A 27873-nucleotide genomic window follows, 5' to 3' on the forward strand; every position below is an offset into this window, starting at 1 on the left:
AAAAGGCCCATTCTCGTGTTGCCACTCTCCAGACCTCTCATGGAGGAGGCACATGAAGAAGGGCCTCAAATGAGGATTGCATGGTCCAGGTTGGTTCAGACGTTATATCTGCTGTAGGAAGTAAGTGGGGGGGAATCACATAGATTTACTCAATTTGACTGGAAGAATAGGTTCTTTAGGCATGACCAGAATAATATCTAGAGATGTGACATACTGTATTCTTTGTTAGATGGAATTGCTGATAAGAAACTGATAAATATAATCTTTTGGCATTGTAGTAGAGAAATAGGATAGAATCTGAATAAGGTCTGCAGTTAGGGTCACCTTCATGTACTCGGTCCCTGGAAATGGTGTGATTTGTGCTAGATACACAACCATCGTGTGACTTTTTAATTGAAACTACTTTTTAAAAAAGTGACCCAAGCCTTTAAAACAACTGTATTATATAAGAAAAATTAAGAGGCTTTTATACACAAGCATATTAAATTACCATTTATCTTAGAAAAGTTCACATTAATCTGGGATGTGAGTATCATTTGGAATGCCTTCTTTGTGTAGAGGAGAGAGGCCAGTCTGCACTGGTTTTTGGTAGTTATGTGATCAGATAAAACAGAGAGGCAATTTTCAGATATTCTCCTTGATTCTCTGTATACGTTTCCTTGAAGAACGACCTTGTAGGTATGGCTAGATACAAAGATGACAAATAACATTTCACAAATAACATTTCACATGGCAGCTACATGAATGACCCTTTGGTGTTCAATATTTACTTTTCACTAGCCTCATGCACTTCTAGGGAATCAGCTACATTCCCAGGGCAAGAGCCAGGGGCAGGAGGTGCTCAGTTCTCCCCATGTTTACTATGACAGGTGGACTGGATGACTGAGTGGTTAGAGCCCTGGTTTCTGGACACTAAATTATGGGACGTTGTTTGTGCAATACAGTGGTACCTCAGTTTAAGAACAGCCCTGTTTATGAACGATTCGGTTTATGAACTCCGCAAAACCGGAAGTAGTGTCCCGGTTTGTGAACTTTACCTTGGTATAAGAACGGAATCCGAATGGTGGAAGGGCACCAGCGGTGGGAGGCCTCATTAAGGAAAGCTTGCCTCGGTTTAAGAACAGTTTCAGTTTAAGAACGGACTTCCAAAACGGATTAAGTTTGTAAACCAAGGTGCCACTGTAATATTGTGGCCTATTGTATTAAGGTTCTGTAGATTGCATTCATTTTCTCTCCCAGCTATGGCACAAATGTCTGATGTATGATTCAGTTTCTTTAGCTAAAATTAAATGTTTGCGTCTTTCTCTTTCATGTAGATTCAGGAAAAGGAACACAGTAGTAGAATCATTGTCCAGTTTAGTTTCGAAGCAGTCCGTAGATCAGCTGAATGAAGGTAAGAAGAATATGGGGTGGGGGTGTTTTCTCTGTAAGCTTATATACTCAGTGCTCATTTTTGTGAATTTATAAGCAACCTATTTCACAGTATTAAGGGCAAAGAATTGTAGAAAGACTGTACATTGGGACTCAAAGAAGCACAGTGTTTTGGTTTCTTTTTTGTTGTCTTCTCTCAGTATGTAAAAAACTTGATTTTTTTTATTTTCTCCAAAAGTACTGCCTCTGGTGGCAGATCAAATTATGTCAATTATGGGAGATATCTATTATCTTGACCAAGAGTGAACAACCTGGTGCCCATGGGCACCATGGTACTTGTGAAGGCTTCTGGTGGTGCCCATGGGCAGATGCCCCAGATGCTGAGCTTTAGTTTTTGTTTTTTTAAAAAGACTCTAGTTATGGGGCAAAATTTGCAGGAAAGTATTTGATAACATTTGTTATTACCGTTCCTTTGTACTATTTATTGCTACTATTTTAGCTTTGTATTAATTTGTTTTGTTTTATCTTTAATAGAGGAAATGCATGCAGAAATCTGTTATGCTGAATGTTTACTACAGAAAGCAGCACTGACATTTGTACAGGTAATGTACAAACTACCCTTCCCTGGAATATTAGCCAGACACTGTCTTTGCTATCTTTTCTGTATCGACTGAAAACCTTCCTCTTTCAGCAAGCCTTATAAGCGGAGATTTTTGCCAGTCTGCATCTGTATTATAATGTTTCTAATACATTTAATTTTTTTTATTTGTGTTTATCTCTTGGTTGTTTTCTGCCCTGTGCTCCTTTGGAAGAATATTCCTTTGGAATATAAATTTAATTGATAAAGAATGAATAACATTAGAGTCCCACATCAGCAGACTATGTGAAAATGGGGTTTTGAGTAATGCTATGGAACAAGTTCATTTCACAAAAATCATGATTATTGTGTCTTAAGAAAGAAAGATGCACTTCCTGCCCACAGTCCACTGTGTGCATTTGGTAAAAATCCAGAGCTTGAAATACTGTATTAATGAAAACTGTTGAAACTTGTGCCCATGGTATATTTTATCTCCGAAGCAAACAATGACGCTGAAATTTGGTGCTTTTACATGTGTTTTAATGATCACACAGGAAAACCTTTCCCCACATCAATCAAAGTACATTACAGTACCAGTGTTCACAAACTAAGCTTTTCCCACTTTAAATGCCACCTTGTCGCCTCCAGTTAGTTCAGAAGAAGAAACTCCTACAGTTTGCCATGCAACTCGACTGATGTATTGTCATGGATCTCCTAGCAAGCAGCACTGACTTTTCCTTTACTGCCTCTCGGCCCTTTGGTGACCCTGGCAAGATTGAGGAAAAGCCTTGTCAGTTTTGCTGACAGATTGTCAGATTGTGTTTTGTTTTCAAATGAAAGTATTACTCTGAACGTAAGCACTTGAAGGAAAAGACTAAAGAACTCCCATCTTCCTTCCATAGAGCAGCCTGAGAAATGGTGTCAGGGAAAGGGATCGGAAGATTAAGTTTTCCCAGCAGCAGTGAAACTGATAAGGCTCCACACACACACACACACACACACACACACACAGTTCCAGAAAGGAGAATTAAAAAAACACGCACACTTTTCCAATTCTGTGAAAAATGGAACACGGGGGACTAAAAATACACTTCAGATAGAGTACTTACAGGCAACAAAAATAAGAGAATTTATTTGCAATTGCAAATCCATTTTCCTGGCTATCAGTCTGGGTTAAAAAAATTATACAAGTATATTTAAAACCGTGTTTCTGTTTCAGACTCACACCACCAAGAGCAGGTCAAAACACTGGTTTAATGTTTAAAATGATACTGGTTTACCACATGCAACATTTTAAACCTTAAGATGATGCGGGTTTTCAGAAGCTTAAGTATCCTCTGCTTCTAACTGTCTACTAATGTTAATTAGTATCTGCTAAAGCATCCATGAGGTTCTTCCATTGGTCAGTAAAGGAAGAGTCCCAGAAACAATGATGCTATGTGCAATAACGTTCAAGAAGATCTATTTCCAAGAATGCATTTTGCAATTATCGGCACACTTTGCCTGTTCAGTCATTCTGTTAAAAAACGATTTAGCAGAGTACCACAGGTCTTTGCTTTTCTCTTATCTTTAATTCATATGCATTTGTGCAGTAAATGTTGCCGTCTCTTGTTCCAGACATTATTTAATAAACCTTAACAAAGTAGGTCTCTAAAAAATGTTTTAGAAGACTTAGCTGTTTACTGTTATCTTTGCAAAATAAGGATCATTTAACATTTCCATAGATCACAGCTCTTGGCATTCTTCTTCCTATTGATAATGATGCATGCAAAGGCTGTTACATACCTCAGAGCTTTTGGTTTTAGACCTTCCATAAGACTTTTGTTTGTCAAATCCCTGCCATATTCTTCTACATGATCTTGTACACAAGTACACTACTGCATGAAAAAGACTAGCATGGATTGGGCTGTATGTGTGCAGAACTGACAGCCAAGTTCACAATTGTTGTTGAGAAAACTGCCGCTGCTGTTGTGGAAATGGCTCTCACTCTCATCTTCCTCTATACAGCTTCATTAATGCTAGCTCCGCCCCCCATATGCAATAGTGCAGAAATTTTTAATAATGAGAATCAGCACTACAACTTCAAAGATCAGCTTGCAGGTGGAGCTTTTGAGGAAGCTAGCCGTGGCATAAATAACGAGTTCAGACCCATGTCAGCACTAAAAGATGTCAGCGTAGCTATATGGCAATTCATCTGTTGCCTTTTTATGCACTCAGACGCACAGTCTAGCTAAAAAAGGCTGCTCAGCTGGGAACTAGTGTTTCACTGTATGCTACAACCTTGCAACAACTGAAATTTCAGGCAAACAATTTGTTGTTGTTGTTTAGTCGTTTAGTCGTGTCCGACTCTTCGTGACCCCATGGACCAGAGCACACCAGGCACTTCTGTCTTCCACTGCCTCCCGCAGTTTGGTCAGACTCAAGTTTGTAGCTTCGAAGACATTATCCAACCATCCAGGCGTACAATAATATTGATTTAATAGAACTTGGGGACTTGTCCAGAGTATTAAAGGATTTTGCTCCTTTGAAATGGCTGTTTAGTCCTTATATTGCAAGGGAAACTTATTTAATGCACATTAACCACTAAATAAATAGTCCATTGCTATTTATGAATCATTATGCTGCTGTTTCCAGTCTCCAAATCATGATACAATACCTGTTGGAGATGCAGTAGGTTCCAATATCCACACTGGAAGGATGCAGAAGAATGCCGAACAAGGATGATGCATGCACTTGGTGGAAGCACCCAATATTTATTACGGTGGATGATGAAGTCTTCAGATTGGGCTATTCCTGATTCAATTTTTGTGTACCGCAAATGTACCACTGTATGATTCCGTTATTATCCCAGTAATGCATCAAATTATTGTTGGATACTTGTAGCACCATCTAGTGGTGTTTCTTCAGTTTGGCTTGATACATATAAATGCTTCTTTCCTTTGAAGTTTTGTTTTGGAAATGTTTGTATAAAGCATTTATATACAAATAGTGTTCCGTTGATTAAGAGTTGCATGAACAGCCTAATAAATACATTCAGCTTCATGTATACATATTTTGCATGTTTCCAGTGTTTACATTACACAGGTAAAACTGTTCAAGTGATATAGGTATGATATATGCAATGGGTTGCATTAAATGCAATGTTAAGTAGTATTTTGCACCCCCTCATGTGCTCCCTGAATCTCTTATGGGGGCTTCTTCAACCCTCCACAGCAGATCTGGGGACAGCATTGGGGGAGGAAGGAGAAGGGGCAAAGTCCTGTTGCGCCAGCATTAATCCTTGCACTAACACAAAAACCTAGTTGAATATCACCTAATGATTTGTTTAATTTCATTCCCGCCCCCCAGGATGAAAATATGATCAACTTCATCAAGGGTGGCCTCAAAATCAGGACAAGTTACCAAATATACAAGTCAGTTTCTGTAACATTTTTTTACTTGTTCTTTTCTGTTTATATATTTCAGCAATTTAATTCCCTGCTAACTGTTTAGACACAGGTGGCGCTGTGGTCTAAACCACAGAGCCTAGGGCTTGCCGATCAGAAGGTCAAAGTGCAAGTAGATAAATAGGTACCGCACCGGCAGGAAGGTAAACGGCGTTTCCGTGCGCTGCTCTGGTTCGCCAGAAGTGGCTTAGTCATACTGGCCACATGACCCAGAAGCTGTCTGTGGACAAACGCCCGCTCCCTCAGCCAGTAAAGCGAGATGAGCGCCACAATCCCAGAGTCATCTGTTACTGGACTTAATGGTCAGGGGTCCCTTTACTTTTTTAACTGTTAAGATAGTAGAAAAATTGACACCAGGTTTTTAAAATCATTTGGCAATGAACTTCAGCCTTGCCTCACCCCGCCCCAAAAGAGACATGCTTCCCAGGAGGGGCATTAGCAAGATGGCAGAGGAAGGATGTGAAACAGCAATGGGAGAAATAAAAGTTTGAAAGACAGCATATTTACCTGCGCTTATAATTCTTAGTTGCAATCTTATACATGCTTACTTAGGGGTAAGTCCCATGGCTTTCTGTGATGTTAGAGACAGTATACAAAAGCTTAATATAGAAGGTGGGGATTTGTTAACAGTGAGACACTGTTACAGATACTATATCTGTAAAATATCCCTGATATCATATATTGTGGAAGTAGAGGAGCAGGCAGGTTACTCTTAAATCCCTGCCCTTTGTTGTCAGTCTGTAAAGCACCATGCACTCTGACACTGCTTTTAAACTAATATTAGGCACTTGAGGAGAAATACTTTCAGAGAGCCTTGTTTTAGGCAATATTGAATAATAAGCTAAGCCTCGAAATAATTGCAGTCAGTTGGAGACAGGTGCAATTCTGTTTATTTCCAGTTACATGTCATAGTAATTAAAGTACCTTTCATTCCATTTAACATGAAAACTTTTCTTCTTCTTTTTTTACTCAAAAAGAGAATGTCATCAGGTTCTTCAGATGACCCAGGGCAGCAAAAACAAGAATGAAACCTACTACCAGTTTGAAGGGGGCGTGCAGCTAGGAATAGGAGCATTCAATTTGGTATGGATTTTGTCAGTTTTTGGTGTACAAATTGTGACGTAAAACATGGCCTGTAATGCTGTAATTTTAAAGCATAATAAAATTTAAAAGCTGATTGTAATTTTGCAGACTTCCATTATAGCAATAGAAAACTTTTGCGGTTTTTATATACACATCTGCTGCAATTTATAATTTTATTCTATCAAAGTTAATTTGAACACAGAAATATTAGAGTGTTTTGTTATTATTTTATGCTGTTTAGGTTTTTAAGATATTGCAGTTTCTTTTAAACATTTTAGTGATTTTGTGTTGCTGATTTTGTTGCAGATGCTGTCCCTTTTACCAGGAAGAATCCTCCGACTTCTAGAATTTATTGGGTTTTCAGGCAACAGGGTATTAAAAGTTCTTTTCACCATTGATGTTAAAACGTACCTTTAGCGTATATCATGGATTGGGGAAATATAGGTGCAGGCTGCTGAATGTGGGAGGCATTTTGGTAAACTTATAAGTAATTGATTTCATAACTATTCAAGTGCCATGATTAATTACAGGCACAAGCAGGGGCAGCTGCCCCCCATCAAGTAAATAAATAAAAATTATTAACTAAAAGAAATTGTAGAAAGATTTTGAAACCTTATTCTGAGCACTTGGGGTTGAAAGAAAGTAATTTAAACAGATGTTGTTGAGACCTTTCATTCCGAATCTGCTAGACAGAGCCAGACAGAGGATGATGGCAGGTGGCCTCACCCTAACATAAACCCTGGGTACGCCCATGGCAAAGGGCATTATTCTGTAGCAGCCCCTACATTGTGAATTTGCTTCCCTACAGTGGTGCATCTGGCACCTTCATTGCCCAGCTTTTATTATATGCTGAAGATGCATCTCTCCACCCTGGCCTTTGAATTTTGAGATGTGTATTCCAGGACCTGGGACGCGGGTGGCACTGTGGGTTAAACCACAGAGCCTAGGACTTGCTGATCAGAAGGTCAGTGGTTCGAACCCGGCAATGGGGTGAGCTCTTGTTGCTCGGTCTCAGCTCCTGCCAGCCTAGCAGTTCGAAAGCATGTCAAAGTGCAAGTAGATAAATAGGTACCACTCTGGCGGGAAGGTGAAGGGGTTTCCGTGTGCTGCTCTGGTTTGCCAGAAGTGGCTTAGACATGCTGGCCACATGACCCAGAAGCTGTACGCCGGCTCCCTTGGCTAATAATGCGAGATGAGCGCTGCAACCCCAGAGTTGGCCACGACTGGACCTAATGGTCAGGGGTCCCCTTACCTTTTTATTCCAGGACCCACTCAGGTTGTGATCGAATTTTGTTTTAAACTGCTTTTAAAGGTAAAGGTACCCCTGCCCATACGGGCCAGTCGTGTCCAACTCTAGGGTTGCGTGCTCATCTCGTTCTAGAGGCCGTGAGCCGGCACCGTCCGAAGACACTTCCGGGTCACATGGCCAGTGTGACGAAGCTGCAGCTGGCAAGCCAGCACCAGAGCAGCACACGGAAACGCCGTTTACCTTCCCGCTATAAAGCGGTACCTATTTATCTACTTGCACTTAAGAGTGCTTCCGAACTGCTAGGTGGGCAGGAGCTGGGACCAAACGACGGGAGCTCACCCCGCTGCGGGGATTCGAACCGCCAACCATACAATTGGCAAGTCCTAGGCACTGAGGTTTTACCCACAGCGCCACCCGCGGCCCTAAAAAACTGCTTTTAGTGCTGCATTTTATATTGCTATAACTGCCCTGGGACCTACCATATTGGCCTGAAAATAAGCCACACTCTCCCCCCCCCCCCAATTCCGACTGTGAAAAGTTCAAGTGCGGCTTAAAAACGCCATCTTACAAAAATTGGCATTTATGATATCGCTGCTGAAACAGACATACGATAAAATGGAACAAGAAAATGTTTTGTTGCTGACTTGCGAGCTTGAGACTGTTGTGCAATTAATTCTGATGTTATTCATCCCTTTCCCTGTATTTTACAGTGCATTATTGATTATTTGCACTTACGGTGCTACGAACAGGTGTTTAACCCACCTGCAGGTCCTCTCTAGTCCCCGTAGGATTTTCTTCTACATTTGCCATTTATGGGTGTGAATGCCTGCGGAGTTTTAAGGGAGCGGCTTATATTCGGGTATTGTCTTTTTCTCTCCCCCCCCCCCACTGCATTTTAAAAGTGTGGCTTATTTGCAAGTGTGGCTTATATTCGGTTTAGGTACTGTTGAAGGGTGGTTAAAAAAACCCCAATCTCTTCCTCTTGCAACCCTTCCTTTTTTCTGCATCTTGAAATAATTAGTATTAGTTCTGCGTCTTATCTTGTATGATCTTTGGTTGCTTTTAGGAGGTGGGTCTCCAGCAGTTACGGGAAGGAGCTTCTGGTGCCAGTCTGCGAGCCATACTGTGTACTTTCACCTTGCTGCTATACCACACTTACGTTTCATTAATCCTAGGTAAGAACTGAAAAATACATTCCTGGGTGAGATACATGGGAAAACCAAAGCTTTTAATCCAACCCCTAATATATTTCAATGGGGCATTTAGTTGTTTTCTTGCACTGTATTTTCATCATTGTAACCCAGGGGTTGGGGTCACCAAACTTGGGCTGCCCACTTGGCCATTTGGGGCAAGCCATGACCACCTGCCCTATACCTGCAGTCATGAATGACTTCAGGTGTTGCGTAGGTAAGAACAGGGGCTTTGCAGGCACTGCTGCCTGGGCTGCCTGAAGAGGTTTGCACGGAAGCAGCGGGGGAAACCCTTCTTCTGTGCCTTGCTGAAAGTCAGGGCTTCAGAGCAGCAAATCAGCTGATGTCATTTGTGATATTGGGTGATTCACAGGTGAGCAGCGCCATGAGGCAAATCCTGATAAGGATCTGGCCTACAGAGCAAACGCGATTCGCTACCTCTGTTGTAACCCAGCAAGTTCACCATTTGAAGTGGGTTTGAGATGTTGGATTAGTTAATTAACAACAACAACAACAACAACAAATATTTATTAATTTCTATGCCATCCATCTGACTGGGTTGCCCTAGCCACTCTGAGCAGTTCCCCCCATTCCCAAATAGAAAAAACACAATACAACATCACACTAAAAGCTTCCCAGAACAGGGCTGCCTTCAGATTTCTTTTGCGAATTACATAGCTGTTTATCTGTTTGACATCTGCTGGGAGGGTGTTCCACAGGGTGGGTGCCCCTACTGAAAAGGCCCTCTGCCTGTAACCTTGCCTCTTGCAATGGCGGAACCACCACAAGTGCTAGTGAACTGCTTTGCTCTTTGGAGAACCTTAAAAATGCCAGTGAAATGATGATCCATATCTTCAGGTTGATAATCTAAAAGATATAACAGAAAAGGAAAAGAGATTGGTAGGGAGGATGAAAAAAGCAAACTCAGAACACTTATTAGAGAAATTTTATAATGACCAGTGGAGTGATAGGATTTCTAGAAGGGAATAGTAGTAGTAGTAGTAGTAGTAATAGTAATTCTAATTATTATTATTATTATTATTATTATTATTATTATTATTATTATTAATTTTATATCCTGCCTTCCTCAGGGCGGCTAACATCAAATATATAATATAAGAGGAGCTGGTTTTTCAGCCCACAGCCCTGACATTTCTATAAGCCTGATAGAATAGCTGCTCCAGGTGAAAGCTGAGAGAGGAGCCTGATGGAACTGCTCCACATTGCTCCAGGGAGGACTGAGAGCACACATTCCCAGGGCTTCTAATTATTAAACTGCATTTTGGTCAGAACCTGGTTGCACCAGCCCCTCGAGGATAAATAAGATAAGCATGGTAAAGAATGCAGAATTTCAGTGCAGAAATAAATTGTATGTATTCTGCTCCATTCCTGTCCTGTTCATTTACTGTGCAACTTATTGATAGCAGTTTAATATTTTTATTGTTCTGTTTGTTTGTTTGTTTGTTTGTTTGTTTGTTTGTTTGTTAATTCATTCATTTCATTTCTATACCGTTTTATATTTTTAAAGAAAAATCTCAGAGCGGTTTACAGAATATTAAAACATCAAGAAAACATCAAGAAAACAATAATATAGGTTTTCATGTCTTTGGGTATGCAGATTAACCCGCAACTTTGGGCTCTGATAGAAACTTTTGTTATTTTCACAGGAACAGGGGAAGCCAACCTTTTAGAAGCAGAGGCCCTTCTTCAGCCTTACCTTCAAAAGTTTCCAAAGGTTGGTTTCTTTTCTTTTTTTCTTTTACCTTATAACATGATATTTTTGTTGCAATTAAAAACACTCTAATGTGTTACTTTTCTTTCTCTCAAGGGTGCCATCATTCTGTTTTATGATGCCAGAATAGACATATTGAAAGGAAATTTTGAAAAGGTAATAAATCCCCACTCTTTTTAACAGTAAAATTTGAGGTGCTGTTTTAAAGCTGCTTTTAGCTTTTTGAGCTCGTTATATAATTCTGTTGTCTTGTATTCTAGCTTAACTGAAGCTTAACTGAAGCCAGGGGAAGCCTGTTGCCTCTAACGTAACTGTTAATTCATTTTTTTTAAAAAAACAACTGTATGGGAAATTATTCCCTGCCAACCAGTGGACTCGAGTCTGGTTAGGAAACATGAAGTAGACGTATAGGGCAGAAAGTAATCCTGTTCTATAACACATTCACAATTCTGCATTTCTATGGGTATTCAAGGATGCTAATGGCTCGCAAGAGCAATTCACAATGTACATGTTGAATTTAATAACCTCTTCTCTGTTTATTCCACACCTGGAATATTTTTCAAGTAAAGACAGCATAGTCCCCACTATGGCTATTAGTTCAATTAATATGAATTGGGCCGAGGGCTCCAATGTTCATCATCTGTACAGAACTGCCTGTGCTATGAACATCTTGCTTATACTTTGAACCCGATCAATTTAAATAAACTTATGTATCAAACATCTAAGATCCTTGCTTAGGTTTTTGCCAAGTGAATCAGAGTCTTTCATGTTGCTCTTCAAAACCCTTTGTTCAAGACCTTGTTGGATCGTCAAATGGCCCTGTACTCTTCCTGCCTAGTGTGCCCCCCTCCCCACTTCCCATTCACTCCAGTTTTATGAAGGCATGGGCTATTGCAGGTGCAGTGAACCTTTGGCAATGGGCTGTGCTGGCTGCAGCAGATGGGTGTTGTAGCTCACCAACCCCTGGAAAGCCAAAGGTTCCCCATACCTGGGCTTTTAAGTAGTTATCCTTTATTAGGCATAGCAAACCACACATTATCAAACAGACACCGTATACAAATTGTGCAGAATACGAGCTCAACATAAGGTTTGTCCCGGTCAGATCTTTAATTCCAGAGAAAATCAATTTGCATAAATAATACAATACAGCCCTACCGAATCCCCGATCAATTAAGAACCACTAATTTTCTTTATAATGACCAAGTCTTTCTACATGGACAGCACTCAAAAATTCAGCCACTATTAAAGTAATTTGATCATTCCTGTCCGAAAGCAGGTCCTGAACCGCTGGTGGCAAAGAAATAAGTGTATTGAGTTGTAAAGCCTCTAATAATTGTCTTCTGGCAAAAATGCCAAAATCACAAGAAAAGAAAATATGCTCCAAAGTATCAGGTTCCTGTTTACTACATTTGCAGAGACGCTCTGATTCTGGGTGAGCTAAATATCTTCCTCTCACTATCATCAAGGGAAACATATTAAATCTAGCTAACATATACAGCCTGCACAATTCATTATTCTTCAGATTTGTCATGTATCCCTTTTGAAAATCTCTACACAAAGGGAGATTTAAATAGAGAGGAGAGCAAGTGCTGTGGAGTGGAGACAACACTTTTTTCTGTAAGATTCTTCCTGATAATTTCCCAAGTATCTTTGGGGCCAGAACACCTGGGCTATTGTCTTGCTGTTCAAAAACAAGTAGCTTGACAACTTCTGTAGCCTTTTATTATCAAATAAAAACCAGAATAGGAGCGAGAGGCTTGGTGTCGAGCAGAAAGGCAGCCCTGTTTAGGGTAGCTTTTAATGTTAAATGTATTACAGTATTTTAGTATTTTTTTGGAAGCTGCCCAGAGTGGCTGGGGAAGCCCAGCCAGATGGACGGGGTATAAATAAATAAATTATTATTATTATTATTATTATTATTATTATTATTATTATTATTATTCAGCCTGCAACTTCTGCAACATATTTTTGAATTCTAGGCTCAGGTCACATTCCAGGAATGTATTGCAGCCCAGCACGAGTGGAAGCAGATCCATCACCTTTGCTACTGGGAGCTGATGTGGTGCTATTCTTTCCAGCAGAACTGGCTTCAGGCATATCGGTATGCAGATCTGCTTTGCAAAGAAAGCAGGTGGTCAAAGGTAAATGGGTGATCAGATATCGTCATGGAGAGGCGAGAGCCCCTTCATAGTTTCAGCTGATGCTTGCTTTCCCAGCATATGCCTTCTCTGCGAGTTCCACCTATTCAATTTGGCTGTTGAAATTCAAATACAGTGGTACCTTGGTTTAAGAACAGCCCTTTTTATGAACTATTCGGTTTAATAACTCCGCAAAACCAGAAGTAGTGTCCCGGTTTGCAAACTTTACCTCAGACTAAGAATGGAAATCAGCTATGATTTCCTTCCAGTGCTCACTGGAAGGACAGATTCTGAAGCTGAGGCTCCAATACTTTGGCCACCTCATGAAAAGAGAAGACTCCCTGGAAAAGACCCTGATGTTGGAAAAGATGGAGGGCACAAGGAGAAGGGGACGACAGAGGACAAGATGGCTGGACAGTGTTCTCGAAGCTCCTAACATGAGTTTGACCAAACTGTGGGAGGCAGCGGAAGACAGGAGTGCCTGGCGTGCTCCAGTCCGTGGGGTCACCAAGAGTCGGACACGACTAAATGACTAAACAACAACAAGAAGAACGGAAGCCGAACGGTAGAAGGGCACTGGCGGCGGGAGGCCTCATTAGGGAAAGCACGCCTTGGTTTAAGAATGGTTTCGGTTTAAGAATGGACTTCCGGAACGGATTAAGTTCATAAACTGAGGTACTACTGTACTCAGATGCTCCAGCTAGCAACTCTTAAACTTCATCTCAGCTACACATTTAACTCAGCAGTGACCTGTGCTGAAGTTGGTTGAACTACCAACTGAGTTGCAACAACTGTCTGTTGGAAACAGTGGGAACAGAGCGGAAATTGGCTACTAGAAAGAGGGGGCCATTCTACCCAAATATCCCCTGTTAAATATTCCAAACCAACCCCTTATTCAACGAGCTGGCCTGTTTTTGTAACCTCTTGCCCCACTACTACTGACTATATCCATTCTTTTTCAGAAAAACAGTTAATTTTTTTGCCTGGGGGGGGTGGGAGGGATGCAAAGGGGATGCTTTGCCTGTATTACAAACCCTGTTATAACAAGTTTTAGAAAGATAATTTTGTTTGATATAAATATAGCCAATTCCATTTACTTTACACTTAATAAATAACGTTTATTTTATTTTCTAAATACTTCTGAGTGAAGTGTTTTCACAAGAAGAAACCCAAGGCAAAAGACAGAATATCAATATCTAATTTCTTAGCCGTAACAGTTTGTCAAAAAACAGGCCCACTCTTAACAAGATGTCTGATATCTTCAGCCCTGAAAGTAATGCAATGGCAAGACATTTTAGCGTCCTTAGCTCTACTTGAACACACTTCTCTTGATGATGGCATGCTAAGGGCAGCTTTTAAATAAGCTTCTTTTTTATGGCCACCAGAATGCCTGTCCCTATAGCAGCATTTTAGGATTCATGGCCTCCCCACAACACCCTGCTGCTGCAGACTTCCTGTCACCACACCAGAGAGGCCTTTGGGGTTAGACTAGGTGTGCACTTTCATAAGGCTCCTCAGCTATCCTTCTGGAAGTGATATGAATTGGAATTGTATGGGAAGAAAATGTATAAAATAAATTCAAATCGTTTGTAAACCTTGCAGTATTTAAGGCATTAGGTTGTTTTATTTAAATATCGATTGGTGTACAAATGATTTGAAAAGGGTAGACTCATCGACAAATGTGTTACAATGAATGATAAGTATTTTGATTGTGTGTGTTTTTTTTATAGGCAATATATGTGTTCCAGAAAGCTGCCATTTTGTGTATGCTTTCAGATGCTGAAGTGAGAACAACAGGAGAAGACATTGTAGCTTTGTTTAGGTATTTATATATATATTTTTTAAAAAATGGTTTTTCATTATGTCATTCTCACAAACTATTCTCACAACGCTGGTGGTGCTGTGGTCTAAACCACTGAGCCTCTTGGGCTTGCCGATCAGAATGTCGGCAGTTCGAATCCCTGCGACTGGGTGAGCTCCCGTTGCTCTGTCCCAGCTCCTGCCAACCTAGCAGATCAAAAGCACGCCAGTGCAAGTAGATAAATAGGTACCGCTGTGGTGGGAAGGTAAACGGCATTTCTGTGCGCTCTGGCACTCATCAGAGTGTCCCATTGCGCCAGGAGCAGTTTAGTCCTGCTGGCCACATGACCCGGAAAGCTGTCTGCGGACAAACGCTGGCTCCCTTGGCCTCAAAAGTGAGATGAGCACGGCACTCCATAGTCAAGTTTGACTGTACTTAACCGTCCAGGGATCCTTTACCTTTACCCAGTGCTTTTTTTCTTAAAAAAAAAAATAAATGTTTAGGGGCACTCTTGTTTTGATTCAAGAAAATCACCATGTTATAGTTCAAATTGGGAAAAACTAATTCAAAAGGACAATGGACAAAAGTACAAAGATTCACAAAATGCGTACCCCCAGAAAAAACACTGCCTTTACCTAATATTTGTGTCTCTTGTTTTAAAAAATAAGGGGGAGAAGAGATGCTATGTTCACCATCTTGTAGTACTTAAAAATGAGATAAATTCATAAGCCTTAAAAATACCTTTCTCACCTTGCCTGAAATTCCGCATGCGTATTTATTGCTAAGAACTCTACTAGTATATAGAGTTCATTTTTTAAGAAATAGTTACAGGTTTGGAACTTGCTGGTTTCGTCAAAATATCTCGACAGCAGACCATTGAACTTCTGCTGTCAAAGGTTTGGTTTTTGTACTGAGAATTCCACGGTTCCATCTCTTTCAGGCAAGTAGAAGGCCTGAAGCAAAGAATTGCAGGAAAATCCATCCCAACGGAGAAGTTTGCTGTGAGAAAGGCTCGGCGCTACGGAGGCTCTCAGCCTGTGAAGCTCATAGTGCCTGCTCTGGTATTTACAGCCGACTTACTTCAATCATCTTTTGCGTGGCAGAGTAAATATGTGTTTGTGTGTATGTGTTTCTGTGAATAATGTAGGCTGAGTACATTTCCACTTGACTTTTTCAAAGAAGCATCAGCTGTTTACGTTTTTACCTTTTCACCTCTTATTAAATGAAAGACAGCTATAGACACCTTCGTCTATAGGTACAGGCAGCCTTACTGAATCAGGTACAGCCTGAATGTGCCTTTGCTTGAGGGATTATGAGTACTTTGCAACAGCTCTGTTCTGGATATAAACTGCACATCAGTCATGGCAGGCTTTTGGAATCTAGAACCCTGAGATCCACTAGCCAGAGCCATAATGGTGGTGATCAGGGGCAAGATTAGCAAAATATGCTAACCACATATTGAGTCCCCTGAGCTGGGATGATCTGCAAACATTAAGCACACATCAACATTTGAGATACTACAGCTCATAAAGGATTCTAGCAGAGAAAAGAAACATCCTTTTGTTGTTGCCCTTGTTTAATTAGGAGTTGGAAGCACTGCCTGATCTCCTGCAGATCATCCAGGGATTGTTCAGACACTCAAGTCAATGGATAGCATACTATAGATATTTATTACTATATTTATTTCTTATTCTTGTCAGGAAATGATGTACGTCTGGAACGGCTTTTCAATTGTTGGCATGAGAGCTGACCTCACCGAGAATTTACTAGTAACAATTGAAAAAGAAGAAACGGCTTTAAAAAATGAAACCAGTGAGTTATGTTTTAGACGAGTGATTGGAAAACTACAAAGGGGTGTTTGTAATGAAAACTACTGGGGCCTCTAACTATATCCTGTAAAGGAAGAAGTGACTAATCTCGATGGATGTCTGTTCTGTGCAACATAGTTTCATCAAAACTGCATTGGTTGCCATGATAAATAGAAAGCTGTCCTTTCCGTATAATCCCAGTCCTCATATAACCCACAGAAATTCACACTCACAAATCCCCATGATACTATACATCCTTTGTTTGACAATATGCAATACTTGCGTGAAGTGAAGCTGAGTTCAGAGCAAGAAGAACACCAGTCTTCCAGAAGAAGTTTTGTTAATAAATTCTCTTCATTCCTGCAAAGGATGTAAAATTTCAGTTCTGCTTTGCTTTCACTGTGAAACAGAATTCTGTTTATCTAGGGTAAAACAGGTGCTGGAGTGTAGAGGAGAGAGAGAAATTCTTAACAGTCTGTTAAGTTAAGTTTCAAGATGTAAAGTACTGTAGTCTTATATGATAGACAGCCTCTATGTACAACAGGTGATTGGTCCCCTGAATTGTTGGTTCAGCCTCTTTTTCAGCTTCTTTTACTGTCCTTTGTGGCTGACAAAATTCAGTTGCGGGAGAATTCATAATAATAATAATAATAATAATAATAATAATAATAATAATTACCTATACCCTGCCCATCTGGCTGGGTTTCCCCAGCCACTCTGGGCGGCTCCCAACAGATATTAAAAATACAATAAAACAACAGTCATTAAAAACTTCCCTAAACAGGGCTGCCTTCAGATGTCTTCTAAAAGTCGGATAGCTGTTTATCTCCTTGATATCTGATGGGAGGGCGTTCCACAGGGCGGGTGCCACTACCGAAAAGGCCCTCTGCCTAGTTCCCTGTAACCTCACTTCTTGCAGGGAGGGAACCACCAGAAGGCCCTGTCGCGTATTCTACGCGAAGCTTTCAGCAGAGACGCTAAGAGTTCCAGGGTTTTCCAGTGCAGTCTCTTTTAATGTGAGCTATTTACACAGGCATATACAAAAGAAACAGTCCATACAGAGTACTTACAAACGAATACTCTCCTCCACCACAGCTCTACAGCACAACCACCATACAGGACAACCACCACACCAACCACCCCCACTGTTACACAGGCCCTCCTTTTAAAGCAGGTGATACTAATTACACTCCTGCTGAGTCACTCTGACCCAGCAGAGTATTGCATCATCCTGAAGCCTGCAGGCTTATCCAGTATCCTGCAAATCCCAACACTCCTCCTTAAGTCAAAGGCTTGAGACCTAATAATTCTCTTAAGTCTCGAAATTTAGGAGCATCCAAACATTTTGTATACAAATCTGCCACATTACATTTTGTGTTACAGTGCTGTACCTTTAACACATTTCTTTCCAAAGCATTTTTCACATTTCCGTATCTTATAGCTATATGTTTGCTCTTGCTTCTAAAGTTCTGTTGGTTAGCAAGCTGTTGTGCAGCCATGTTGTCACTTAGCACAGTGATTGGCATTTCAGAAGGTATTCCAAGCTCTTTTGTTAGGCAAGCAAACCATTCTATTTGTGATACACATTCGCTTATGGCTGAGTACTCTGCTTCACAAGTACTTGTGGCAACAAATGTTTGTTTCTGGGATTTCCACTGAACCAGGGCATTTCCAATATATATGGCATAGCCAGTGGTAGACTTTCCATTTTCTCTGTCCCCCCAGCTGGCATCAGCGTATGCATACACTTGCTGATCATATCCTGTATCCAGCACCAGTTTGTAATCTTTTGTGCCTTTCAGATACCTTAGGATTCTTTTAAGTGCTAGCCAATCTCTCTGAGCCGGGTCTGCACTTCTTTGGCTTAACATGTGCACTGCCAATGTTATGTCAGGTCTTGTCCAACAACTTAAATATAACAGAGAACCCAACAGAGAATGAAACGCTGTTGCATTCTCACATTTTTGCCCTTCTGGTTCATTTTTGTACTGGGTAGTTATGGGAGTATCAACCTCATTTGCCCTCTCCATTCCATATGTCTTTAGTAACTTTTCAATTTTTTCCTTCTGACTCAGAGAGTAGACGCCCTCTTCATTTCTCTGAACCTCTACTCCTAAGTAATTCTGAATCTCTCCCAAATACTTCAGTTTGTATTTGTTACCTAGGCTGTTTATAAACCAAGACACTTGCTTTTGTGCAGTTGTTATCAGACAGATATCGTCAACATACAAAAGTAAATAACAAACAGTTCCTTGCACCACTGCTGAATATAAACAGGAATCAGCCAGGCTTTGTTTGAATCCCATCTTTTTCAAAGTTGTGTCTATGCATTCATGCCATAGACGTGCACTTTGGTGCAACCCGTATAGTGCCCTTTGCAGCTTTAACACCATGCTGTCTTTTTCCAGCTCATAACCTGGTATTTGCTGTAAATACACCTCGGCGTCTATAGGAGCATTTAAATATGCTGAGGCAACATCAAAATGATTAACTTTTAACCCTCTCAGACTTGCCATTGCTAAAACTGATTTTACTGTTTCAGCCTTTGCTGTTGGGGCAAACACTTCATCATAATGTATCATTTTCCTTTGTGTAAAGCCCCTTGCCACCAACCTGGCTTTCCTCTGACAACTACCATCAGCCAGCTTTTTCACTTTAAAAACCCACTTACAGCTTATGGGCTTTTTACCTTCAGGCAATTCTGTAGGGACAAACACATTGTTGTTTAGCAGAGAGTTATACTCTGCCTGCATTGCCTTTAACCACGCCTCTTTCTCTAGAGTAGGTAACTCTTGCACTTCTTCAAAGTTTTCTGGCTCAGTTACACAAACCTGGTTTATGGTGGCTGGGAACCCATAACGGTCTGGAGGCTGACCTTTATTACTTCTTGCAGACCTCCTTGGTTCATCAATCTCATCCCTTGGGCTACCTTCAGGACTGCTTTTGGGGTGGATTGACTCTGTAAATCTACCTCCTCCTGTCCCTGTTGCACTTTCTTCTCTCCCCTGCTCCATACTAGCAGCTGGGGAAAAATGCTCAACCTTTACCTCCTCCCTTTCAGTTTCTCTGGGAGAGTTGCCAATTCTCAGCTTTGTTTCAACTGCCTTATCAGGTATGCTCGGCAGTAAAACTTTTTCTGGCAGCAGGTTTGCATGTATCTTGGGCCAATTTCTTTGCTCATTAAAGCTGGCTGATCGACTATAACTCAAAAGATTTTTATCATCTTCAAACCTGTAAGCTTTCGTACCACTTTCATACCCAAGAAATAGCAACTGCTGTGCCCTTTTCCCACCTTTTCTTCAGTTCTTTACAGGTATGTCAACCCATGCCTTTGTCCCAAAGATTCTCAAATGTTGCAAACTGGGACTTTTGTTATAGAGAATTTTATAGGGTATGTCATCTAGTACCCTTGACCACAAGCGATTCCCAATATAATTTGCGGTCTTAATACTCTCAGCCCAGTACTTAATTGGGAGATTTGCATCTGCTAGCAATGCTTTCATTTGTGTCTGCAAGACACCTCCCCTACGTTCTGCTACTCCGTTCTCCTGAGGCGTCGCCACATTGGTAAGCCTATGTTTGATCCCTTGGGAACGCAACCAGTTTCTTAGGGAGCTTGCCATAAACTCTCCTCCCCTGTCTGACTGAATAGAGCACACCTTTTCGTCAAGTTGCCGTTCTACCCTTCTTACCCAGAACTTCAAAGTTTGGGCAACGTCAGACTTTTGCTTCAATGGATAGACCCAGCCAAATCTAGAATAGTCATCCACTAGGATCAAGCAATACTTGTTATGGGAGACACTTGGTGGAAAAGGACCAGTTACATCAGCATGAATCAACTCCAGTGGTTTTTTGGTTTCTCTCTGGCTTGCTCTTGCTACTGGGCAAGCCCTGCTTTTAACCTCCTTGCAGATATTACAGTCTAAGTAATTATCACAACTTTTTATGTTTTTCATCCCCCCACACAACTCCAATGTTTTGTTTAGCACCTTATAGCTAGCATGAGCCAGACGCCTGTGCAGGAGATGAATACACATATCATGGGTTGGGACATTTTGCACATTAGCAACCTTAGACTCAGACTGCAGTACATACATATTAGCTCTAAGGTTAGCATTCGCCAACACTGCCCCATTTTGCTTTATCTGGCACTGATCTCCCACAAAGTTTACTTCAAAGCCTGCTTTTGCCAAGTCAGGAATGCTCAGGAGATTGTTTTGCAAACTAGGCACACACAACACATTCCTGACTGTGTGTCCCAGCTGTGGGAACACAACCTCCCCCTCACAAACCACATTAGCTTTCTGGCCTGTAGCAAGACTTACATGTTTTTTGTTTGAAGCCCTAGCATCAGTTAGCAGTCCTTTTCTTTTACAAAAGGTTTGAGAAGCTCCACTGTCCAGAACCCACAGCTCTTCATTTTCTTGACCATCTGCAGACACCCAAGCGGTAGACTCTCTCTGCTGCCTCTTGTGCTTCTGCTGTTTTTGTTGTTTTCTCGGGCAGTCCCGCAGCAGATGTCCACTGGAGTTGCAGCAAAAACACCTTTTTACTCTGTTGACCACCGGCTGGTCTGCAGTAGCTCCTCCTGGCTGTTTCTCCGGCTCCCGACACCTCTGCTCTTCCCGGCTGTTGTTCCCTCTGGGATGCTCCAACGGCTGGGCTGAGGTCATCTTTCGCTCTGCACGCCTGTCCTCCTCTGCATACAACCGTCCGGTAACGTATTCCAGAGTCAGCTTATCAGTCTCTACAGACTCGAGGGAGTTGACCAGCATATCATAGCTGTCATCAAGGGAACTCAGGACTATAAAGACTTTGTCCTCTTCCCCCACAGGCCTCCCTCTTAAGGCTAGCTCCTGGAAACAGCCTGTTAGGAATTTTAGGTGGTTTACCAGGGAGTCCCCCGGTTTCTTCCGACACCGGTACAGTCTCCTGGTCAGTGTTATCAGTGAGCCAGCTGTCTCTCGCACATGGACAGCCTTGAGCGCATTCCATGCCTCACTTGCCGTCACCTTATCAGCTACGTAGACTAGCTGGCTGTCGTCCACTCCAAGGATGATTGTAGCCAAAGCTTTCTCATCCTTTTCTAGCTGGGCCTCTGCTAGTGCCAGCTTTTCGTCGTCGTCCTCATCTTCCTCAGGGGGCTGCGGTGGAGTTTCCACCACCTTCCACAGTCCCTCACGCTTGAGGAAGTGTTGCATGCGGACCGACCAGATGCTGTAGTTAGTGGCCGTCAGCTTCTCCAGCAACACGCCAGTTCTGGACTGCTCCATCCCTGCAGCTCACCTCCAGCACCCACGGCTAGATAACTGCCACCTGTACTCTTGCGCAGCGGAAGCGTGCTGGGCCCATAACCCTGTCGCGTATTCTACGCGAAGCTTTCAGCAGAGACGCTAAGAGTTCCAGGGTTTTCCAGTGCAGTCTCTTTTAATGTGAGCTATTTACACAGGCATATACAAAAGAAACAGTCCATACAGAGTACTTACAAACGAATACTCTCCTCCACCACAGCTCTACAGCACAACCACCATACAGGACAACCACCACACCAACCACCCCCACTGTTACACAGGCCCTCCTTTTAAAGCAGGTGATACTAATTACACTCCTGCTGAGTCACTCTGACCCAGCAGAGTATTGCATCATCCTGAAGCCTGCAGGCTTATCCAGTATCCTGCAAATCCCAACAGGCCCTTGGAGGTGGACCTCAGTGTCCAGGCTGAACGATGGGGGTGGAGACGCTCCTTCAAGGACCTAGGTTTTGACTAACTTTTTTAACAGTTGCATAGATCCCTGTGAGGCAGTGCTATGAATATTGCATAACTTTGGCATACTCATCAACAGATCTATTTTCATTCCAGATCTGACATGATAATTAGTTATGTATATCTGCAGCTACATGTTTCAATCAGTTAAAAGGCTGGAGTGCAGGTTCCCAGGTTTCAATGAATTAAAAAGCAGGTGGGAAATGTGGAACGATATATTTTACATTGCTGCGTCAGAATATTGCTAAACAAGCAGTTTATTCATTTAATTGCTTTTGATAAGAAAAATAGATAGTTAAATGTATTACACATTTCTGTTAGGTCCACTGTTGCCATTTGACATCTTTTGCAGATGAGTCAGTAATTCCCACCCATCCCACGTACACATCCATTGTTAAGTTTTCAATTTTAAATGTTGTGCTGCTTTATTTTCAGATCACAATGAATACTACATGGATGACATCTGTCTGCTACAACTGCTAAAAGGTCTCTGTTTGAAACATTTAGGAAGATGCTTACAAGCAGAACTCTGCTTCAATCAAGTTATTCAAAGGTAAAAACAGGAAGTGGGATTTTTGGAAACAGTGATAACCTGTGACATCAGAAAGCATCCAAAAACATTTGCTGCTTGCTTGCTTGTTTGTTTTGCACCTAAATTTAGAGTATTTGGATTTTGTGGAAGAATCTTATTTTAGTTTCTGAAATAGACAAAACTGATCTTCCCCAGCTGGTATGTGGTTCAATGGTTGTAAATCCTTATTCACTGTTTGAAGGTATAACACATTGAATGGAAGGAAAAGCCTCTTTCTCACATTCCATTGACTCCTCTGTGCTTTCCTGAACAATGTTCATCTTTGATCCTTAGCAGTGTAAAGTGGGGTGGGGGCATGGCTTAGGGTTCCTAACATTTCCCCCGCCAAAGCTTCCATGCATTTAACAGCTGTCAGACAAGCAGGAATTAAGCAGCTAGGTTTTTTTCCTGGCATGGAGAGAAATATATATATACAGTGGTACCTCTGGTTGCGAACGGGATCCGTTCCAGAGGCCTGTTCGCAACATGAAAAGAGTGCAACTCGCAGTGGTGCGTCTGCGCATGCACGGGTTGCGATTCGCCTCTTCTGCGCATGTTCGTGATGTCATTTTGTGCTTCTGCGCATGCGTGAGTGGCGAAACCCAGAAGGTAACCCTTTCCGGTACTTCCGGGTTGCCGCGGGACGTAACCTGAAAGAATGTAGCATGAAGCGGACGTAACATGAGGTATGACTGTATATGGGGAAAGTTTTACCTGCTAAACCCTAAAGCAAGGGAGCATGGGGGCTTTTGGCTTGCCTGGGTTCTGCGCTATGTTTGGTTCCCTTGAATACTGACATGATGTCCTATTGATTTCTTAGTGAGAAGCAGCTGAAGTATGATAATTACCTGATACCATACACTATGTACGAATTGGGTCTTCTGTACAAACAACAGGATGAAAGAGAAAAAGCAATAAGATTCATAGAAGCTGCAAAGTAAGTGCTGATAATCTTTATACATTATTAGCTCAAAACAGATGAGCTTATTTGCTTTAGCTCACTTATAGCTAGTATATCATACAATCAATCATAGAACTGTAGAGTTGGAAGGGACCTCAAGGGTCTTCTAGTCTAACCCCGTGCTATGCAGGAATTGCATGTCAGATGGCCATCCCACCTCTGCTTTAAGAAGGAGAGCCAACCATCTTCTGAGGGTGTCCCTTCCACTGTTGGAACCGCTCATCCTGTCCGAAAGTTCTTCCTGATGTTTAGTCAGAATCTCCTTTCTGATGATCCCTTTGTGGCCTCTTCCACCTTCTGAGAAATTGTCAGCGAGGCTCTTGAGCAATTTGTTGGACCTCCCAATTCTTGGCAGATTTTGAGATCCAACAGATCTTGATGGGTAATTGAAGTCTCCCATGACCACTATATCTGTCCTTTTTGAATATTTGGTAATCTGCTGTCAGAAGGCATCATCCAAGTCTTCAGTCTGGCTTGGAAGTCTATAGCAGACACATACAGTAAGGTCATTGTTGTTTCCCACTCCTACAGCTTTTACCCATGTACCTCCAATCTGCCATTAAACTCAGACCTGTGCAGGAGTCGATTCTGCTGTACAAAACAGCAGAACAGCTTATACCCCAAATGCTTGTCCCAGTTTCCACAACCCATCTGAAGGCGGAAACCTGTTGAAACTACCCATGCAAGGATCTGTTGGGGAAATGCCCTGGGGCCGCCTGCAAGCCCCCAGAACTCCAAGCGTCCTCCGGTGCGCGCAGCACTGGAAAAGGCATCTCCCTTCTTCTCCAGTGTGCTCAGTGACATAAACCAGCTTGATTTATGCACACTAATCTTCTAGCACAACACAGCAAGAAGCATGAAACATCGTAGATCTAATCTACTATTTATTTACACACTATATACAGACTGGGACGCGGGTGGCGCTGTGGGTTAAACCACAGAGCCTAGGACTTGCTGATCAGAAGATCAGCGGTTCAAATCCCCACGACGGAGTGAGCTCCCATTGCTCGGTCCCTGCTCCTGCCAACCTAGCAGTTCGAAAAATGTCAAAGTGCAAGTAGATAAATAGGTACCGCTCCGGCAGGAAGGTAAATGGTGTTTCCATGCGCTGCTCTGGTTCACCAGAACGGCTTAGTCATGCTGGCCACATGACCCAGAAGCTGTACGCCAGCTCCCTCGGCCAATAAAGCGAGATGAGCGCCGCAACTCCAGAGACGGTCACAACTGGACCTAATGATCAGGGGTCCCTTTACCTTTTTACTATATACAGACTACATCATAATGGCGACCGTTCTCTCCAGCTCCGAGAGAACAGACAGGAATCTAGTAAAAGTGACAATACATTACATAGTACATACAGATAGGACTGTATCTGGTTCTCACACATCTTCTCAGTCAGGCATGTGAATTACACCAATCACAAAATGCAGCATCGGAGGAGGGAAATACTAACAGGCTCTTCCATAATGTTGGCACACTAATAAGGAGATCTTAACCCTGGTGCCCGCCAGGCGTGTTTCCAGTGGCAGCTGGTCAGACTCCAAGGCCACAACCTATTCTGTCATTTTCTCTCTCCATGTTTCTTCATTTATTTCTGTATGCTCAATGACCCCATGACTCAGGACAAATAGAAACAGGAGAGCGTGTCCTTCTCCATTGCCTGCATTACAGAGACATTTGTATTAACCTGATTTCCCCACTACTCCATAAGTACTCAGGGCACACAGGACAATTCTATACCTCCCTGCTGCTCTCAGATACCAGTCCTGCTACAACATACAACGTTGCTAGATTCTGCGCAGCAGCGCTCAAAATTCATTGGAGGATGACCTGTGCCACAAACTGGATTTGTTGTTGTTTAGTCATCTTGGTCGTGTTCGACTCTCCGTGACCCCATGAACCAGAGCATGCCTTGGAAACTCTCACTTCCTTCTCAAAGCTTCTCCTTTTTACGTCCATGGAGTTTTCTTGGCAAAATACTGGAGTGGGTTGCCAGTTCCTTCTCCAGGTGGATCACATTTAGTCTAAACTCTCGACTATGACCTGTCCATCTTGGGTGGCCCTGCACGGCATAGCTCATAGCTTTGTGGAGTTATTCAAGCCCCTTTGCCATGACAAGGCAGTGATCCACAAAGGGGAAAAGTAGATTTGTTGTTGTTTAGTCGTTTAGTCGTGTCCGACTCTTCGTGACCCCATGGACCAGAGCACGCCAGGCACCCCTGTCTTCCACTGCCTCTGCAAATTAATAGTTAAAGTCTTTTGAATATCAACCCTTTTGTGCTCTTCCACACCTGCCCAATGCTCCTAGCTTATTTTCAATTCTTACAGACTTTTATATTCACCTTCTGCTTTAATACCTTTTAGCTTTCCAAAGCGCTTCTAGATTTTAAATGACTGTATCCCTCCCTTTTATGCTGGTCTTTGACTGTAATAAAGATTTGAATTGAATTTCTGTATGTTTAAAAAAAAAAAGCCCAGCAAACAACAACAACAACAAAAGGGAATGAAAGGTTAGTTGCCCAACTAACATTTTGTCTCTTACAGAAACAATTACAAGGAATATTCCATGGAATCTAGGTTACACTTCCGAATCCACGCAGCTCTTAATAGTATGAAAGTGACTCCTGCTCCGACGCCTTGATGTCATTTGAGGGTGATGCACAACACAAGTGTCTACAAGTTACTGCTTGGAAGCCTACAGAAATCATGTAAATGATGTAACAAAAGAGATGTAGTTTATATTTTCTATCATTTGTGATATTTGAATGTTCGTCACCCCCTTTGAGCTGCTTCTTTTTTCTATGGCGCACTTCCATATCTCCGCTTCACATTTTAGAGGGAAAAATCTTATATTTTGTTTACAAATGGATTAATTTAAAGCTTGACGTGAAAGGAGAGTATTTTATAAAAATAAAAAAAATTGCTGGTGCAATACAAGAGGAATTCAAACACTTTATTTTTTTATGCAAAGACTAATATTGTTTATGTGCGGAACTATGTGATGGTTCTGTTCGTAGTTTCAGCAGTCCATGAAGGCTTGAATGTCTGCAATACTTTTATTATGAATTAAGACTGAGAAAGTTGGCTGCCGGTAGCCATAGTTGTATATTTGGATTTAAAGTTTAGATTTACATACCAAAGACATGACTTTTCATATTGTAGCCAAAAGGTGAAGGATTTAAGAGTCATTTCATGAATGTTAGCTTGAATTCTGTGCAATATACTGACAATATTCAGCTAAAAAAAATTAGGGAAAGAGATGGGGGTTTCGCGGGGTTGCCCTCCAAAGCTGTGTCTTTTTACAATACACAAAGTCAGTTGTGTAGAGTTAAAGGGGGGCAACCCTTGGATAATGGTAGCAATTCAGTCATTTCCCCCATATCTAGATATATTTAATTAAGGGATGTCACTGGGAGTAAGCTGTACGATGAGAAAATACATTTCTACTGTCCTGTGGACATTTGACAGCCCCTCAGTTCTCACCACCAAATGTCATTTGATTCTGAGATTCCTGTAATTTTTTTTGAGGGAAATTGCAATTTCATTGTGAACGATTCACAAGGAAATTGACGCTCATAAATACAGCCAGCATTGCTGTACCTTTTTAAATAACAGTTCTATGGTAATACAATTAAACTTTCTTATTTCCCAGTTCGTTCCCTTACTAATACAACCATCTTATGTGTATTATGCTATGGAACCTGGAGACAGATAGTGTGCACATTCTCTCAGAAATGTCTCTCTGTCATTTTTTATTTTTGGTCTTTTTCTCAGTATAATTCAATATGCCAGAATGCAAGTCCTATTCCTGTTAGTGTAAAGGACCAAAGTCATCTGTCGTGAACATACACTGTTTATTATTGTGTATTTACAGTGTTATGGTCAGCATCTGATTATATCACACTCACTCAATGAACTTAAGTCAACCAAGGCTAAATCCACAGATTTCAATGGGTCTCCTCTGAGTAGGATGTAATCAGATGCCTCCCCATAGTGTCATTACTCAGTTTAAGGTAAATTTTTCTTCTTCTTTGGAACTCTGTACTTCGGTTATTAATTTATAAGCTGCTAAATGAATGGCAAAGTTGGACTATTAATTTATGAGCTGCTAAATTAATGGGGAAATTGGACTATAAGAGATTTTTATTTTTAAAAGATGATCTATGATCGCAGTTGTGCTA

The 27873-nt window shown here is 41.6% G+C and overlaps 1 protein-coding gene across 3 annotated transcripts in view; it reads left to right on the forward strand.

The window, feature by feature from the left end:
- Window positions 1-27591, forward strand: part of TTC39B (tetratricopeptide repeat domain 39B) — a 63071-nt gene extending 35480 nt beyond the window's left edge. For all 3 annotated transcript variants that reach the window (XM_081894277.1, XM_081894278.1, XM_081894279.1), the window contains 15 exons: window positions 1317-1393; window positions 1906-1973; window positions 5297-5361; window positions 6372-6477; window positions 6784-6849; window positions 8793-8901; window positions 10584-10651; window positions 10745-10804; window positions 12628-12789; window positions 14517-14608; window positions 15528-15648; window positions 16288-16399; window positions 22596-22713; window positions 23552-23668; window positions 26237-27591. In XM_081894277.1, the coding sequence (XP_081750403.1) occupies window positions 1317-1393; window positions 1906-1973; window positions 5297-5361; window positions 6372-6477; window positions 6784-6849; window positions 8793-8901; window positions 10584-10651; window positions 10745-10804; window positions 12628-12789; window positions 14517-14608; window positions 15528-15648; window positions 16288-16399; window positions 22596-22713; window positions 23552-23668; window positions 26237-26333 (1438 nt within the window). In that variant the 3' untranslated portion in view covers window positions 26334-27591. The remainder of the gene's footprint in view (window positions 1-1316; window positions 1394-1905; window positions 1974-5296; window positions 5362-6371; window positions 6478-6783; window positions 6850-8792; window positions 8902-10583; window positions 10652-10744; window positions 10805-12627; window positions 12790-14516; window positions 14609-15527; window positions 15649-16287; window positions 16400-22595; window positions 22714-23551; window positions 23669-26236) is intronic.
- Window positions 27592-27873: the final 282 nt, after the last annotated feature.

This window comes from Podarcis melisellensis (assembly GCF_964234715.1).
Source record: "Podarcis melisellensis genome assembly, chromosome: 17".
Classification (NCBI taxonomy): Eukaryota; Metazoa; Chordata; class Lepidosauria; order Squamata; family Lacertidae; genus Podarcis; species Podarcis melisellensis.